At 37.0% G+C, this 15,022-nt stretch overlaps 1 protein-coding gene across 2 annotated transcripts; it reads left to right on the top strand.

Annotated features, from left to right (window-relative positions):
* Positions 1-11,464: 11,464 nt before the first annotated feature.
* On the top strand, positions 11,465-13,214 carry LOC107828126 (small ribosomal subunit protein uS8z/uS8w). 2 transcript variants are annotated; one of them, XM_016655382.2, is made up of 4 exons: positions 11,465-11,601; positions 12,145-12,301; positions 12,388-12,548; positions 12,929-13,214. In XM_016655382.2, exons 2-4 carry the CDS (start codon positions 12,169-12,171, stop codon positions 13,025-13,027), a joined length of 393 nt encoding a protein of 130 aa, XP_016510868.1. In that variant the 5' UTR covers positions 11,465-11,601; positions 12,145-12,168; the 3' UTR covers positions 13,028-13,214. The 2 variants fall into 2 exon arrangements, with proteins under 2 accessions (XP_016510868.1, XP_016510867.1); XM_016655381.2 differs by having other exon boundaries at positions 12,155-12,301.
* The last annotated feature ends 1,808 nt before the right edge of the window (positions 13,215-15,022 follow it).

The following is a 15,022-nucleotide window of genomic DNA, read 5'->3' on the forward strand; positions in this document are numbered from 1 at the left end:
AATCATGTTTATGACATTTGGGAGGACAACTCGTTCCCTTTGGGGAATTGGGTTTGAATTGAAGAGTCGCCACCTAATGATTAAAGTGCATTAGGACACTAGGAAGGAATTGATCTAGAAAACCATAGATTGGGTAAGGGCTTGAAATTATCCCAAGGGGAAGGTGTTAGGCACCCTCAGGATCCACTAGTGTGGTTCCCGGCCAAACTATTGTTGTGACTTAAATGCACATAGGAAAATAAAGGCTTCAGATAAGAGGGGATTTTCACGTAATGGCTACAAATAAACAAAAGTAAGGAACTAAAAAGAGTTGATTTTCTTGAAAGAAACGGTTTAAAATGATTTAAAAGAAACAGAGAAAACAAGGAAAGGGGGTGCGGAAACCCTATAAACATGATATCTAGGTGTTGAATTTCATTTAAGGCCTATAAACATGATATCTAATTGCGGCTGATTGATTAAGACCTATAAACAAGATTACCTAATGAAGAATGTATATGCAAGATTCAGAAAGACCTATAGGTATATTTTCTATATGCATATGCAGGATTCAGATTTCCAGGTAATTATAGACATGGTATCTATATGAGAGAATGCAGAATTCCTACAGACATGGTATCTATATGAGAAATGCAGAATTCAAGAAGTAACCTATAGGCAAGATATCTATATGAGAGTGCAGAAATTCAGAAATAACCTATAGACAAATATCTATATGAGAGTGCAGAAATTCAGAAATAACCTATAGGCAGGATATCTATATGAGAGTGCAGAAATTCAGAAATACACCTATAGACATGAAATCTACCCTTCACATAGTTATCCTTCCCTTTTCACTAGCCATTCCTAAGAGTTTATTACAAAATTATTACAACCCAGAAAAAGAAAAATACATCAGAAATTAAAAGGTACAACCAAGGAGAGCCTGATTCAGACTTCCTGTCTGAAATATGAAGTAAACCAACTCCAAGAGATCATATTTTAAAGTCTTTCTCCCATTTGGATGTGTCAGAGTTCCCTAAGAATTTCATAAGAACTCCGGGCAGTGCTTACACCCAAATGTATCACCAGATTAGGACATAGTGCAGTGTGGAAGGGCCAGCCCTTAGGTGTCTAAGTTCAGAGGGAACTCAAGGTCCCAAGGCAGGGCTCACCAGAGGGGGGTAGAACTTATGAACTAAGAGAGAAAGCAAATGCAAAAGTAGAATTCTGAAAGGGGAAATGGAAAAGGGGAATAACTTAAAAATAAGTACACATAAGGGTATGGGGGAATGGGGGAATTTGCAAGAGCAAAAGAAAAGCAGGTTGATGGGCACACCCAGCAATGGGAGATGCTGGCACACCCTCCAGCCTGTTTGCTTAGAGGTTAAGACCCCATTGGTTCAAACTTAATTCATGGGCAACAACTCACATTGCCATGCCTTAAGTCACAACTCTCAAACACATAGGGGTAATGGGGGTAGGGAGCAAGGATTCACAGCAGAAACAAGCAGAAAGATATGAGCATACTAACTTAAATATTGAACTTTACAGAAACAGTACAGTAGACATGGATATAAAAGCTGTAAATGAACACATTGTGATGATGCTAAGAATTAAACCTGGACATACCAGTTTTTAGGGAAACAAGCAAAGAAAAGCAGTAGGTCTTGTAAAACAAGCCACAGTGCAGACAAGAAGAGAATATTATTATTAGAGAGTATGAGTTCAGAAGGATTTTGAAAGTGTGTTCTGTCTGTGAAGAGGGTTATGCCCCTTATAGTGAAAAATCAGGCAGAAATAAGGTAAGAAAATAATTGAGGAACTGATTGTCAATTAAGGATCAATCACACAAGACTTCCCTTAATTAAGGGATTCAGATTCAAACGGGTAGAACCATTTAAGGAAAGAAATTGAGTAAACACTTTGTGCACAACATGCAATTAAGGGCAAATACATAAAAGGTTATTTTAAGGATAGGGTTTTGAAGTACACGATTCTACAAATAAGGTAAGAAAATCAATTAGTAGCCAGTAATCAAATGGTCAGGGATCTTGTAATTACTGATCCATGAATGAACCAGGTCAGAAAAGATGAAGAAGGGTTTTAGCTTAGGCCGAGTCACAGAGAAAATCAGCAAACAATGGAAAGAAATTAATCAAGCCATATTCAGAAGGAAGTTTGAACTAATTGCAAATTTGAAAGTCACTTGAGAGGGAAGTGCATCATATATAAGGAGCATGTGAGCATGTTAAGCATGAAAGAAAGAAAAAAAAAGAGATTATCGTGTCATTGTGAAATCAGTAGGAAAATCCAGTGTAGAAGAGTTTAGTAAAAAGCCAGAATTGTATGAAAACCAAGATGTCCAAACTCAGTTAAGAGACTCGAAGTTAGTTTGAAAGAATTAGGGTTTTTTTGAAATAAGACCCTAGTTCAAGCAAACCACAAAGCAGAGATGAGAGGGCAAGCAATTGAATCGAAACATGTTTAGAGGTTACAAAAAAGAACTGAAACTTCCAACATGCTTCTTTCAGCAACAGAACTCATGAGTAACATACAAACACAGTAGAAGGGTTCAAAGCAAACAGAGTGAAGAAACTAATTCGAAGCATAATGAGAAAAGACTAATAAGAACAGTAGAAGAAGCATGCTTAAGAAGATCTTTTAGAAGAAACTTAAACAGAGCTCAGTAGAAGGAAAATAGTAAGAACACTTAAGAACACAGTAGAAAAATATAGTAGGAGAACATACCAGAACATGGTAGAAGAAAATACCAGAACACAGTAGAAAAGCATACAAAAACATAGTATAGGAAAACACAGTAAGAGATGCATACAAGAACATGGTAGAAGAAAATTCAAGAACACAGTAGAGGCAAATACACATCAAAGACAAAGAAATCAGAAAAACACTTAAACACTTTCAGAAAAACCCTAGATTGGAGAATAAAGATTTTAAAAGTAGTTTTTTTTTTAAAGAAGAGTGAGGAAAATCGTTTGAAAACTTAAGGAAAGCATAGATACACAACGGATCTAAAGGAATCGGAGAAACCTCAAAGGGTTAGGGTTCAGAAGAACCCTAGAAATGAGAAAGGCTTTGAAAAGTCACCGATCTGAGTCGGAGAGGTCAGAATCAGGCTTACACAACCATGGTACGCTGGAGCAAGGCCAGAGATGATCGTGGAATTTGAATCGACAGAGGTCTGGACACAACCCTTCATGGTCGAGTCATGGAGATTCAGTTAACCAGGCGTAAGGAGCCATAGGTGGCTTGGTGGTGGTGACACCACCATGGATTTAAGTTTGAGGGTGGCCGGAGAAGGTGAAAAGGAGTCATCGGAGAGGAGGGGATGGGGGGAGGTTCTAGAGAGAAATAGGGGTTAGAGAGATAGAGACGAGTGAGGGGAAATGAGGGGTATTGGGGGGCTCGTTTGATTAAAAAAGTTAAGAGCAGATCTAGACCGTTGATCAAAATTGACCAACGGCCAAGATCTGATCAGGGTTGGGCGGGGTAGTTTTAGGAATTGGGCTAGGTGATTTGGGAATTGAAATTGGGTTGGATTAGGGGTGCAAATTAGGCTGAAATTTAAAATGAAATCTGGCTAGGTTTTAAATAGCCACTTTTCCCCATTTATTTTATAAAAAATAGCAAATTGATTTCTGGAAATAAATTAAAGGTACTAAATTAATTAATAATATATAAATATTAAATTAAAAATACTATAATCAATTTTGTAATTATAAACGCAATTAAATCTAAAATAAGCTAATATTGTAATTATATGCAATTTAGCTTTAAAATACTAAATAAATTTGTAAAAAATGTGCGAAAATTACATTAGCTATATTTTAGTATAAATATAAGAATTCAATAAATAAATTACCAAAATGCCAATTTTGGGAACACTTATTGGGTTTTTCTTGATAAAATAAGGCAATAAAATTGATTTTAAAAGCCTTTAAAATTAAGGAAAAATAATAAAAATATTTGTAAATACTTATATATGCATACATGTGCTATTTTGAAAGTATTTTGCATATAAAAAATATACAGGAAAAAACTGGGTATCAGCAAGTACCTTTCAAAGAAAGCAAGCCACACACCACATATCGTGATGTTTCGCCTCCCATCTACCCTTGGCCAGATCTCGCCACTTACGCTCATCGTAAGTCAAGCAAGCTGCCAGTTTCTGAGACCAATCAGCCAGGTTGGGAATCTTGCGTGGCATCGACGGGATTGCTGCAAAAAAGAAAGGAAAGAGAAGGCATCTTTACAGAATCAACCTTCGCCATGGACAAAAGTAATCAGAACACGAGTGTACCACTTACGTGTAAAGTTCCATTTCTCAGGAAATGGAAGGAACTCTGCAGGGATAATATCGATAGTCCGCACTCGGACGAAACGACTCATCTGCCCTCGATCCCCATCTTCTTCATTGATGGCAAAAAAGGGCCGAGTGGATCGTCATCGCAGAGTAATCAGGCCTTGATAATTCAAGGACCGATATAATTTAATAAGATGGCTGAGGATGAGCTCGAGCCCGGCCATATCTGCAAAATATCTTATCTTCAGCATTATCCTCCAAAGTGATGGGTGAACCTATTCTAGGGTAACCTGATATCTTCTACAAAATTTGAGCACAACCCTATTAAGAGGGCCCAATGTAAAGGGGTACGTATATACACTCAAAAACCCTTCGACATGAACCATGATACTCTCTTCCCGGGAAGGTACTTACAGTACCACGTTTTCTCCCTATCCGCAGTCTTTCCTAACTATCTCAAGGTGTTCCTCCCCTATTGAGGAGATAAACCTCGATGCATGCACCTTGAAAATGGCCCTGAATGTTGGGAGGTCTCTCTAATGTAAAATCTCTCCGCGAAACAAAGCACCTCGAGGTCAACTCACCTGACGCCAATGGTGTACCACCGACCGAGCATGAAATAGAGGCAGAACTCTCCTCTCCTTGGTGAACGGACTTGGGTGTAGCAGCAATGGCTATAGTAAAGTAAGAAAAGGAGGATGAAGACTTGGGTGAAAGCTTTGAGTTGAAATGGTGAGAGAACTAGCACACAGAATAAGAGTTCTATAAAAAGTATAGTTACTCAAAGTAGCGGAGTCCTCAGTTGAGAAATAAGCAAATGCATATATAGAGCAAGCAGCGACTGTTAGCCTATCCTGAAGGCCAATTAATTCTGACCATGTCAGTATTATTTTTTGGGGAAGTTTACAGGTGGGACCACCCCGGTCGCTTCACAACCGTGCCACATAAATGACACTGTCACACAACACTCGGGAGCCGTTGAGACCCTGAGGATTTCTTTTAATTGCAAGCATCGATTCTAAAAAGCTATCGACCTAATCTCGAGATGGTGCCCGATCTCGAAGGTCCCGATTACTCCAAGTGAGGGCTCCGAGGGGTCAACATCAAAATTCAAAGGCTAATCGATGGAATAAAAAATTCAAAGACACAAAGCAGAAAAATCTTCTCACATTACCAAAAATATATTTACAAGAGGTATCTCTACAAGACCTTTTTCCCCCGAGAAATTCATACACAAAAAAGAAAGGAAGACGACACGGGTCTATTCTTTGTCATCACTACTCTTTGGATCATCTCTGGAACCCTCATATGAAGTAGACGAGAACGCTGATTCTTTTTCCAAATCTCGGGCTTCCTCAATCTCAGCTGAGAGATCAGTGCCTTTAGCGTTTGCTTCCTCGAGAGCCTGCCTCCTTGCCTTTGCACCAGCGTAAGCGATGACCCGAGTCAGCTTCTGCTTAACGTTCTCCAATATCTCTCGGGCTCGTTCATTCGCAATAGTGGCATCTTTCATGTACAAACACGCATTTTCTTCGGCCTCAGACTTGGCACAGATAATGCAACAGCCTCCTCCTGAGTATCTCGAAGGAGACCCTGAGTCAATGCCAACTCCATCCTCAAAAGCTCTCTCTCTCTCTCTCTCTCTCTCTCTCTGAGGTCACGACCTCACTTTGCCCCCTCAGCTCGAGGATCTCAGCATCCTTGGCTACAACCTCTTCCTAAAGTCTCCCCACGAGGGCATCCTTTCGCCCGATCTGCAAAGGCAAAACAAGTTGGTAAACATCAAGTTATAAGAATAAAAAGGTGAGTTCCTGGGTGCCATGTTACCTGCTCAGCAAGGCCAGCCCTTTCCGGGCACACCCCCTCCAAACTAGCCTGAAGCTTGTCAACCCTCCCCTTTTGGGCAGAGGAGGCCTCCGACTCCTTCTCGATAGTAGTGTTGACAGCGACTCCTGCACAGCCTTTGAGTCATGGCATTTAGTACTCTGATGGGCTGACATCATGATGGTAGTATCGAAGAGGCAAGGATTCAGGACCGTTTCTTATCGTTTTTACTCTAAGAAACGTGGGGACTATCTGTATACGGATAAAATCAGAGAGCCCAATTTTACCATCATTACATCTTTCCGTAGCTTCATCCCGAAGGCCCGAAGGCACAGTTCGAAGTTTCAGCTATCACACCTCCTTTTTACACCTGAAAGGGTAATGGGAGTTTTTTCCAATTTAAGTGACAACCGTAACAAGATTATTTATATTGAATTCAGAGTCGCCACTTGGGATAATTTATGGTGTCCCAAATCACCGGTTTAAAATCCCGAATCGAGGAGGTTTGACTCTGTTTTACAATCCGCGAAACACAGAAATCCGGGTAAGGACTTCTGTTAAACCGGGAGAAGGTGTTAGGCATTCCCGGGTTCCCTGGTTTTAGCACAGTAGCTCAACTGTTAATATTGGCCTATTTACTTGATTTTAAAACATCTTTGAAACCTATGTGCATTTTTATTCCTTTTATACCGCTTTTAATAATCAAATTATCATACAACTAATTATTTTGATTACATATTGCGAATCATGTCACGGGAGCTGTACCCATGATCCACAACATGTGTTATTTTATTAAAAAGATTAAATTGTGGCTAGGTCACATAAATGTACCCCGAATTTTAGAATTAAGCATCACAAACTACATCACAGGGACCGTACCCGGAGCTATGATAATTTATTTAGTTAACACGCCTAAAGCAAACTACGAGATTTCAAGGCATTTTCTATACTAATTAAGATATCGATGTGAGGGCCATAGACTAGGTGATTGTGTTGAACGCCTCAATTTTATTAAAGGAAAAAACATTCAACTAAGTGAACTACTAATTAAGTAAATAATTAATTGTGATGATTTAATTATGTGCCTAAAGCTTGCTTACCAAAGTATTTCGGCTTAAACGTTATCCTATGACTAATTAATTAAATAACATATAAAATGATTAAGCCCAATTGTTATGCAGGATCTATGGTTGAAGTCCAATTCTAAAGTTTAATAAAGTCAGTGTGAGGCCAACTAAGTATTTACCCGACCAATGATCCGTTTGGCTCAAACAATACTGACTATACAACTCAATTCAACATTAACCAAAAAATGATTTCAGTGCTTAATTACGAAAACACCGAGTTCAATATCAACCTTTCTTAGCATTAAAAATCCTTTTAAGCTCTAAAATTACAAACATAACAAAATATAAATCAAATTGCAAACTCACGTGAAATACATATCATAAGAGTGCATTCAGGGAAGACAACATAAATTCGCTCGCACAATAACCAACAATGAACAGGTTTGAAGCATAAGAGTTAGAAATGGAACTCAATGTCAAGACTTCTTTAAAGCGTGATTAATAAAGAACACCCAGCAATGAATCGCCTGTACTACTTGAATTGAGCGATTGGACCCGCGATCGGAGACTTCGAATGGCGACCTCAATAAAAATTTTACCAGAATTTTGGCCAAAACTTAACCCCTTTTGTTTAGATCTGGACTACTTCAACACGAATTAACCTCGCCGGAAAACTCGAAACTCGATAGTGATGAAAAGTAAAGAATGAGTTAATGGGTGTTATTTAGTGATTCTAGCGAGATTGTTACTGGATTTTTGTGACAGAGAAGCGGGTGAAACTGTGGTGGTATTACAAAGGTTGAAGGGGAGCGGCGACGGTTGAATTTCTGTCGGGTTATTGGGTTGATGGAGACGCATCGGAGATTTTTGGTGGTGGAGGGAGGGAATAAGTGGAGCTGGCAGCTGTGGTCTCTTAACACACGAGAAATTGAGAGGGTACAATGGGGTGTGCTACCGGCGGTGGCTGGTTTAGCGTATGAGATCAGGGGTCGTTCCTGGTCTGGTTGGGTGGTGCGAAGAAGAAGACGTTTGGTTGGGGGGGGGGGGGGGGGGTGGGGCTGAAGCTTCAGAATATGGAGATGATCGCCTAGGGTCTTTTTTTCTTAAGGTCTTTTCTTTTTATGTCTAAATCTAGGGTTTTAGGGATATTGGGCTTGAGTTGTTATGTGTTAGGTCCGAAAATTAGACATAAAAATGGGTCATTTGAGCCCAAATTTTATTCTTTCTCCGTGAACAAGATTAAAATACTACTTTATTTACTAATTAATCCTACTTAAATAAAATAACTATTAAAATAAGGCTAACCTATTTTTGGTATTTTTCAAGATTAAAAATGACTACAAAACATTAATGAAATTATTTTTTGTGATAAAATAAAGTAAAAGAGTCAAAATTAGTTGAAATAACTATATTAAACCTAAACTAAATATTTAAATACTAAAATATAAAAATCTTGGGGAGGGTCAAAAATCAAATATCTACATCAGCCTCGAGAGTTCTTTATGCTCGATCTTGGGGCAGCTTAAATCGATGGCTATCATGGATAAACGGGAAGTTCCCTAAGCATGTGGTCAAAGCTGAGAACACCTACAAGAATAGTACCAGTCTGTACCAGACTGCTAAGTAGCTGTGCCAGCCACATTTTTTTGTAATAAATGCACATGTACTATATTGGGATTTCCCCTCATGTATAAAAGGGAATCTTACTATTTTTTGCACAAAGAATACGATATCACTTACAATATTCAATACAAGAACATTCTCACTTAATTCTGTTATTTACATTTATTGCTTACATTTAAAAGCTCTCATCAAAGCTTTTAAAGTTGTTAGTCCTTCATCGCTATCCACAGCTTAGTACCTAGCTCGACCTCGAGGCCCCGTATAATCTGGCTCGAGGCCCCGATTCTCAACATCTCAGTTTGCTTAACATACTATCTTTATGCTCTTATCTATTTTCTAGTCTCACATTTAGCATCTATTGTCTAACAACTAGCATAAAAATAAATCACGTATTTTTAGAACCACAAAATCAAATTTAATTGTAATTACCATTTTTAAGATAAACAATATACTTTAATAAGTAATATATTGAGTGATTTTTTATATATTAACCATCACTAGAAGAAAAAAATAAGGAAAATCAAAAAGGAAAAGCCAATAAAACTTTTGACAAATGGCAAAATTCTTTCTTATCTATCCTAACAAACTCGCAAAGACAAGAAAGAAAAAGAAAAGCATTCACTCACGTATATTCACGTGGTCACAATTTACACAATTAGATTAGGGAAAATAATACCGTATAGCCATTTTTAAAATAATAGTCGAAAAATATATATTTGTTGTATATGTATACATTTCGTAAGTTTAATGTAAAAAAATACAAATTTTATATATTATTTCGACTACTAAATATAAATAGTTTTCGGCGCGGCTAAAAGTGATATTACCCTATTAAATCACTAAGAAAATAATTTTCAACTCCACCTGCACACACTAATTCCCTCACAAACACATGTCGAGCAAAAACAACTGATTAGAAAAATTGTGTTAAGTTTCTTAATCCATTGTGTAAAATTTAAGGTAATAGATGAAGTAGATTTGGAAGGTATTATTATAGTTTCGCTAGCGTTTGGCCATAAATTTTCAAATTTATTTTGAAAAATTTGATTTGTGTAAAATTTGGTTTGAAGATGAAAATGTGTTTGGACATACGTTTTCAAAACATATTTTCCAAATTTATTTTGGAAAAACATGTGTATTACTAGGGATTTGGCCTGGTTTTGAGATTTGAGATTTAGGATTTTGCCAAAATATAGGTAAAATCTACGGCCAAACATATATTTGCCAAATAAAACCAAAATTTATTTTGGTAAAATCTATGGCCAAATTATACCGATCAATTTGGGTTGGTGTAGAATGGATGTGTCAAATTGTTTTTTTTTCTTCTTCTTGTTTTAACTTGTCATGTACAGATGATCAAATATTCCCTACATTGTGTGCAAGGACACTTTTAGTGGTGATTTTTTGTTGTTGAGCTTCACCAAGTATACAGTCCAGGCGGATAACTAAACAAGAATTCAATGAAGCTTTCGATTAAATATTCTATAAGTTTCGGTTCAAATTCAATCAACGTTCTCTAAGTTGAAAGGTGACTAATTTTTTTGGCAAAATACAAAATTGACCTATAAGTCAAAACTAATTACATTCGACAGCCACAAAACATTGGAGACAAAATATTGGAGAGATGCTGGGTATATAAGTAAACAAGTCTTATACCTTACTGACGCGTTTTAAAGGGGGCATTTGCATCTATACCCGTTTTTTGTGTCACGTTTTAACTTGTACCCGCTTTGCAAAAAAATTACAAACGTACCCGCTTTTTCGCATAACTTCAGCATACGGGGCTGACGTAGCAAAGGCAATCACGCAAAACTTCAGCATTCTAGTAGCCATGCCTGAAGTTCAGCTCTAGAGCTGAAGTTTTTGGTTTTGTAACTGGCGATTTTGTTTGTAACCGGTGAACTTCAGCCTTCTTAGAGTTGAACTTCAGCCTACTATATTGTGCCTTAACCATTTGATCACTTACCAGAAATGATAAAAAAAAATCGTCTTTTTCACTTCTAATCAACACTACAATAATACAGCTTTCTTTCAAATGCAATTTCCATAGGAATTCAATGGATATCTAAAAAACAATCAAACAGGAGTAGATATTTCGTGCTAATATATTGGCAACGACAAAGAGTGATAATTTTTCAACTCCAAATTATCGTGGGTGACACTCTTAATAGAGGGGTGGACTATATGATACTACCAAGAAGGCAAGAACAACCCAACTGGTCCTCATACGAGGAACAAACTCTACACTTGGTAGTTAGTATATCCTTGTCCGCCTAATACATATTTTGAATGATTAAATTCTCTAATATGTTGTAACATATGAATTCATTAGGTCGCCAAGCCTCTGCTGCAGGAGAGGACAAGAAAAAAGCTGAAAAGCTTTGAATTTCTTCTAATGGAATTATGGGATTGAGGGCGGATATAACTTTGAGGAGGAGGAGAAGGAGTAGAAAGGGGGCTGGAGTTGTTTAAAAAATAGGTATAAGTTAAAAGTTTAAAAAAAATGAGTATAGATTAAATGGGAGCGACCAAATAGTACGGCCGGTGCAATTTTAGAATAAGGTTAAAGACACGAAGGCCCAAATAAGTACCCAACAATAGGACTAGTGTTCGGCCCATTAATCCAGTCCAGCTTTTTCAAAACCCCAAGCAAAATCCTAGCCACTCTCGCCCGGCTACTATATATTAACCTGCTAAAACCTAACGCAAGTTTTCTTTTCTGTATCCGAAGCAGATCTCCAGCTCTTCTCGCCGTCGTCGTTTCCAGAGCTCCTAAAGCTCCATGTAAGTTCGCTAATCTCTTTGATCTCCTAGTATAAACAAAAAAGAATTGTGATATTGTGTTATGTATTTTGTTTGGATATACTGTAGTTGTGATTTGTCAGCTATTTATCTCCCTAGGCTGTTGGTGTTAGCACTCAATAACGATTCATAATGATGGACATGTGAGTTTAGATTGTCTCGAACGGTGTGAAGTATTAGAAATGACAGTTTGGGTTGTGAAGAATGTCGTGAAATAGAATTTGGTGATTTGGGGCCTATAGATCTCATAGCTTTTGTGGGTTTGGTTTGAGCTAGTAAACTGATACTGGAGTTTAGTTTTGTATAAATGGGTTGTGCTTTTTGTTTCATATTTCTTGGATGATCGTGATGTCTGCCTTTTTTAGCTTCGAAACTTGTAGAAAATGAGTAAGTATATGCCAAGTCTTGAGCTCATATTTCTGTAGGTCCTTACATTCGTTGCTGTACTATAGTTTTGTTGTGAAATGCTATCCTTGGTATTCTGTTTTTTGTTAAGTTATTATTTGAACCTGATTATTGCATTAGTTTGGAACAGAATTGTCGTAGAAGATGGTGAGAGTTAGTGTGTTGAATGATGCTCTTAAGAGCATGTACAATGCTGAGAAGAGGGGAAAGCGTCAAGTCATGATTAGGCCTTCTTCCAAAGTCATCATCAAATTCCTCATTGTCATGCAAAAGCATGGTACTTTAGCTTGTTTAGTTTATATTTTATATGCTGATTATTTCCTAACCTCATTGTTTTCTTACATTTGCTATCTCTGTGTGTAGGGTACATTGGAGAATTTGAGTATGTTGATGATCACAGGTCAGGAAAAATTGTAGTTGAACTGAATGGTAGGTTGAACAAGTGTGGCGTCATTAGTCCTCGTTTTGATGTTGGAGTTAAGGAGATTGAAGGATGGACTGCTAGGTTGTTGCCTTCCAGACAGGTATAATAACATCTACCTTGCTGTGCAGTTCATAAGATCGATTTGTGTGATGCTTTATTTTCATTCATACTAATTATTATGCTAAATAATGAAGGTTATGCATTTATTACTTTTTACAAGATATTGGAAGAATGTTTTGTAATTAGTCATAACTAGTGGAATTTTTGTGGAATGGCCATAGCAAAGAATATGTTATGAAGCTATATTAGTAGTTCGGATGTAATCAGTCAAATTCACCTGTTAAATTTGTTATAATGAAAATAGAAATTGTAGATTTTGGTGTACCCACATAGATAGGTTGCAATGACTAATTGTTTTCTTTTGTCTCTTGCATTACACTAAGTTTATCTGGTACTGAAGTATTTTGTTTGAGCTTGCAGTTTGGATACATTGTGCTGACTACATCTGCCGGTATCATGGACCACGAGGAGGCTAGAAGGAAGAATGTGGGTGGGAAGGTTCTTGGTTTCTTTTATTAAGCTCCTTATATTGACTAGGATGAACACCCAGTTTTGGTGTACTTCGGCCTTCATTACAATTGAAATGGTTCTGAGTTTGTTTTGAGTTTTGTTTCTCTTCTATTGTTAGTAGGGATATTTTCTGCATTTCTTGGACAAGATTATCAGTACTATTAACTTACATCCAATAGAGGTTGCTGTTTGACTATCTGTGATCTATTTTATAAGCTTTCTCTGTTTTACTGTCAGTTGGATCCGAGGTTCTTGGCTTCACAAAGAGCCTAGTTCTTTGATTCGTTTGTCCCAATAGTTATTGTTTGTTTGAAGAGACATTTTTTTGCATTATATTTCCTATTTTTTAGTTTTTCTTTATTATTTGCACTTTAGCTTTCTTCTTTTGACTACTCGATGACAACCTTGGAAATTATTGTTTTGAGCCTTTCCATAAGGTTCTGAGCATAACACAATGACATCCGCAGTGGAGCAACTGTTTTTTCCAGAAAGGATATCTAAATCTAGTGCTAAGTACTCGTTGTTTCATATATAGCAAAAATATGTTGAACTAGAATTATTGATAATTTTTCCCCTGTTTTCTGTTCTATGATCAGGCCATATGCTTCATACTTCATTACGATATCTGATAAATTTAGTGAGGTTCTAGATTGTCCCTCTATATTATGTCCAATGCTGTCTCAATATCTAAAATAGTAAGGAAAGGACTGAATTGGAAGGGATCGACTCGGTTTTAAATAACGGAAACTGAATCTTGCTTTAGTTACTACTTGTTATTCTTGTTATTGTGGCATCAGTCGAAGTTTCAACTTCTTTTTGTGGCGTCTTATCAACTGGTAACTTGAGTACTAGGTGGATAAATTATAGTACTAGCAGAATATCCAAAACCTTTAAGATCAAGTTTCAATCTGTTTTTTTTTCTTCTTATTTTATTCCCTGAGGGCTGAGACATTATTTATAACATACGAAAGTTAAGTTCGGAAATTGGTCAAAACTAATTTAACTAACATGTAATATTGTGTAAGAAACTGGATTTGGTCATTGAGCATCGAGTAGATATCCCATTTCTTTAAGAATTAAGCACGGCACAATCCCCACAAGTGTATAGTATATATCAAACTCAGTTGCAGCACGAATGATCTCGGCTTCCTTTTTGTGATCTCTACAGTAAATGTATCTGTTAAAATTAGATTACCATTTAGTTCATGATGCGATGATCCGAAAGTAATATACTTGTTAGTAGTAAACCAAAAACAATGTCTGACAGAGGGGATCCAGGATTTGAGGCTTATGGTTCCTTTAGTAATTTCAAATTAATATGCAATAACAACTGAGTTCACAGTTAGATATTTACAAATATTTAGTGAATTTCTTAACATAATTACAGGATCTACGCAAGAGTTACTGGATTTCTGGGAACCCGTATCCAATGCTCTAGGTCCGCCCCTGATGTCTGAGAAAATAATGGCAAAAGATCACATTAAAAAAAAAACAAACAAAGCTCGTATTACATGCATTACAGTAAATTGAGGAATCGATTATTTGGTCAGACGGGTTGTAGCAAAATCTAGCAATCAAGGACGGCTCTTATTCTTTGAGCATTTTCATGGTGTTCAGCTCCAAGATGCAAATGGATATAAATACATAAACCAAGCCTAAATTTAGCAGATGTGGTGGGACAATATTTCACCATATCAAGCAACGCATCAGAATTCTTCATCGTTTCTATGATCTGTGCCAACTAAATATAAATCTTTCTTTTTCACTGAAGTTAATCCCTGTGTTTCAGTCATATCTAAATTTTGTGGATTAGTTCCATATGGTAGTTCCCATTCAAAGTGGTACAGCAAGTGCGCCAGTGGAAGTCCAACATTAACTAAACCAAATAGCATTCCTGAACAAATACTTCTTCCTGCACCAAATTGAATAAACTCAAAGTGATTTCCCATAAAGTTGATAGAAGAATTCTCAAATATCTCTGGTATAAAACTTTCAGGATCTTTC

This window comes from Nicotiana tabacum, chromosome 5, assembly GCF_000715075.1.
Source record: "Nicotiana tabacum cultivar K326 chromosome 5, ASM71507v2, whole genome shotgun sequence".
Lineage (NCBI taxonomy): Eukaryota > Viridiplantae > Streptophyta > Magnoliopsida > Solanales > Solanaceae > Nicotiana > Nicotiana tabacum.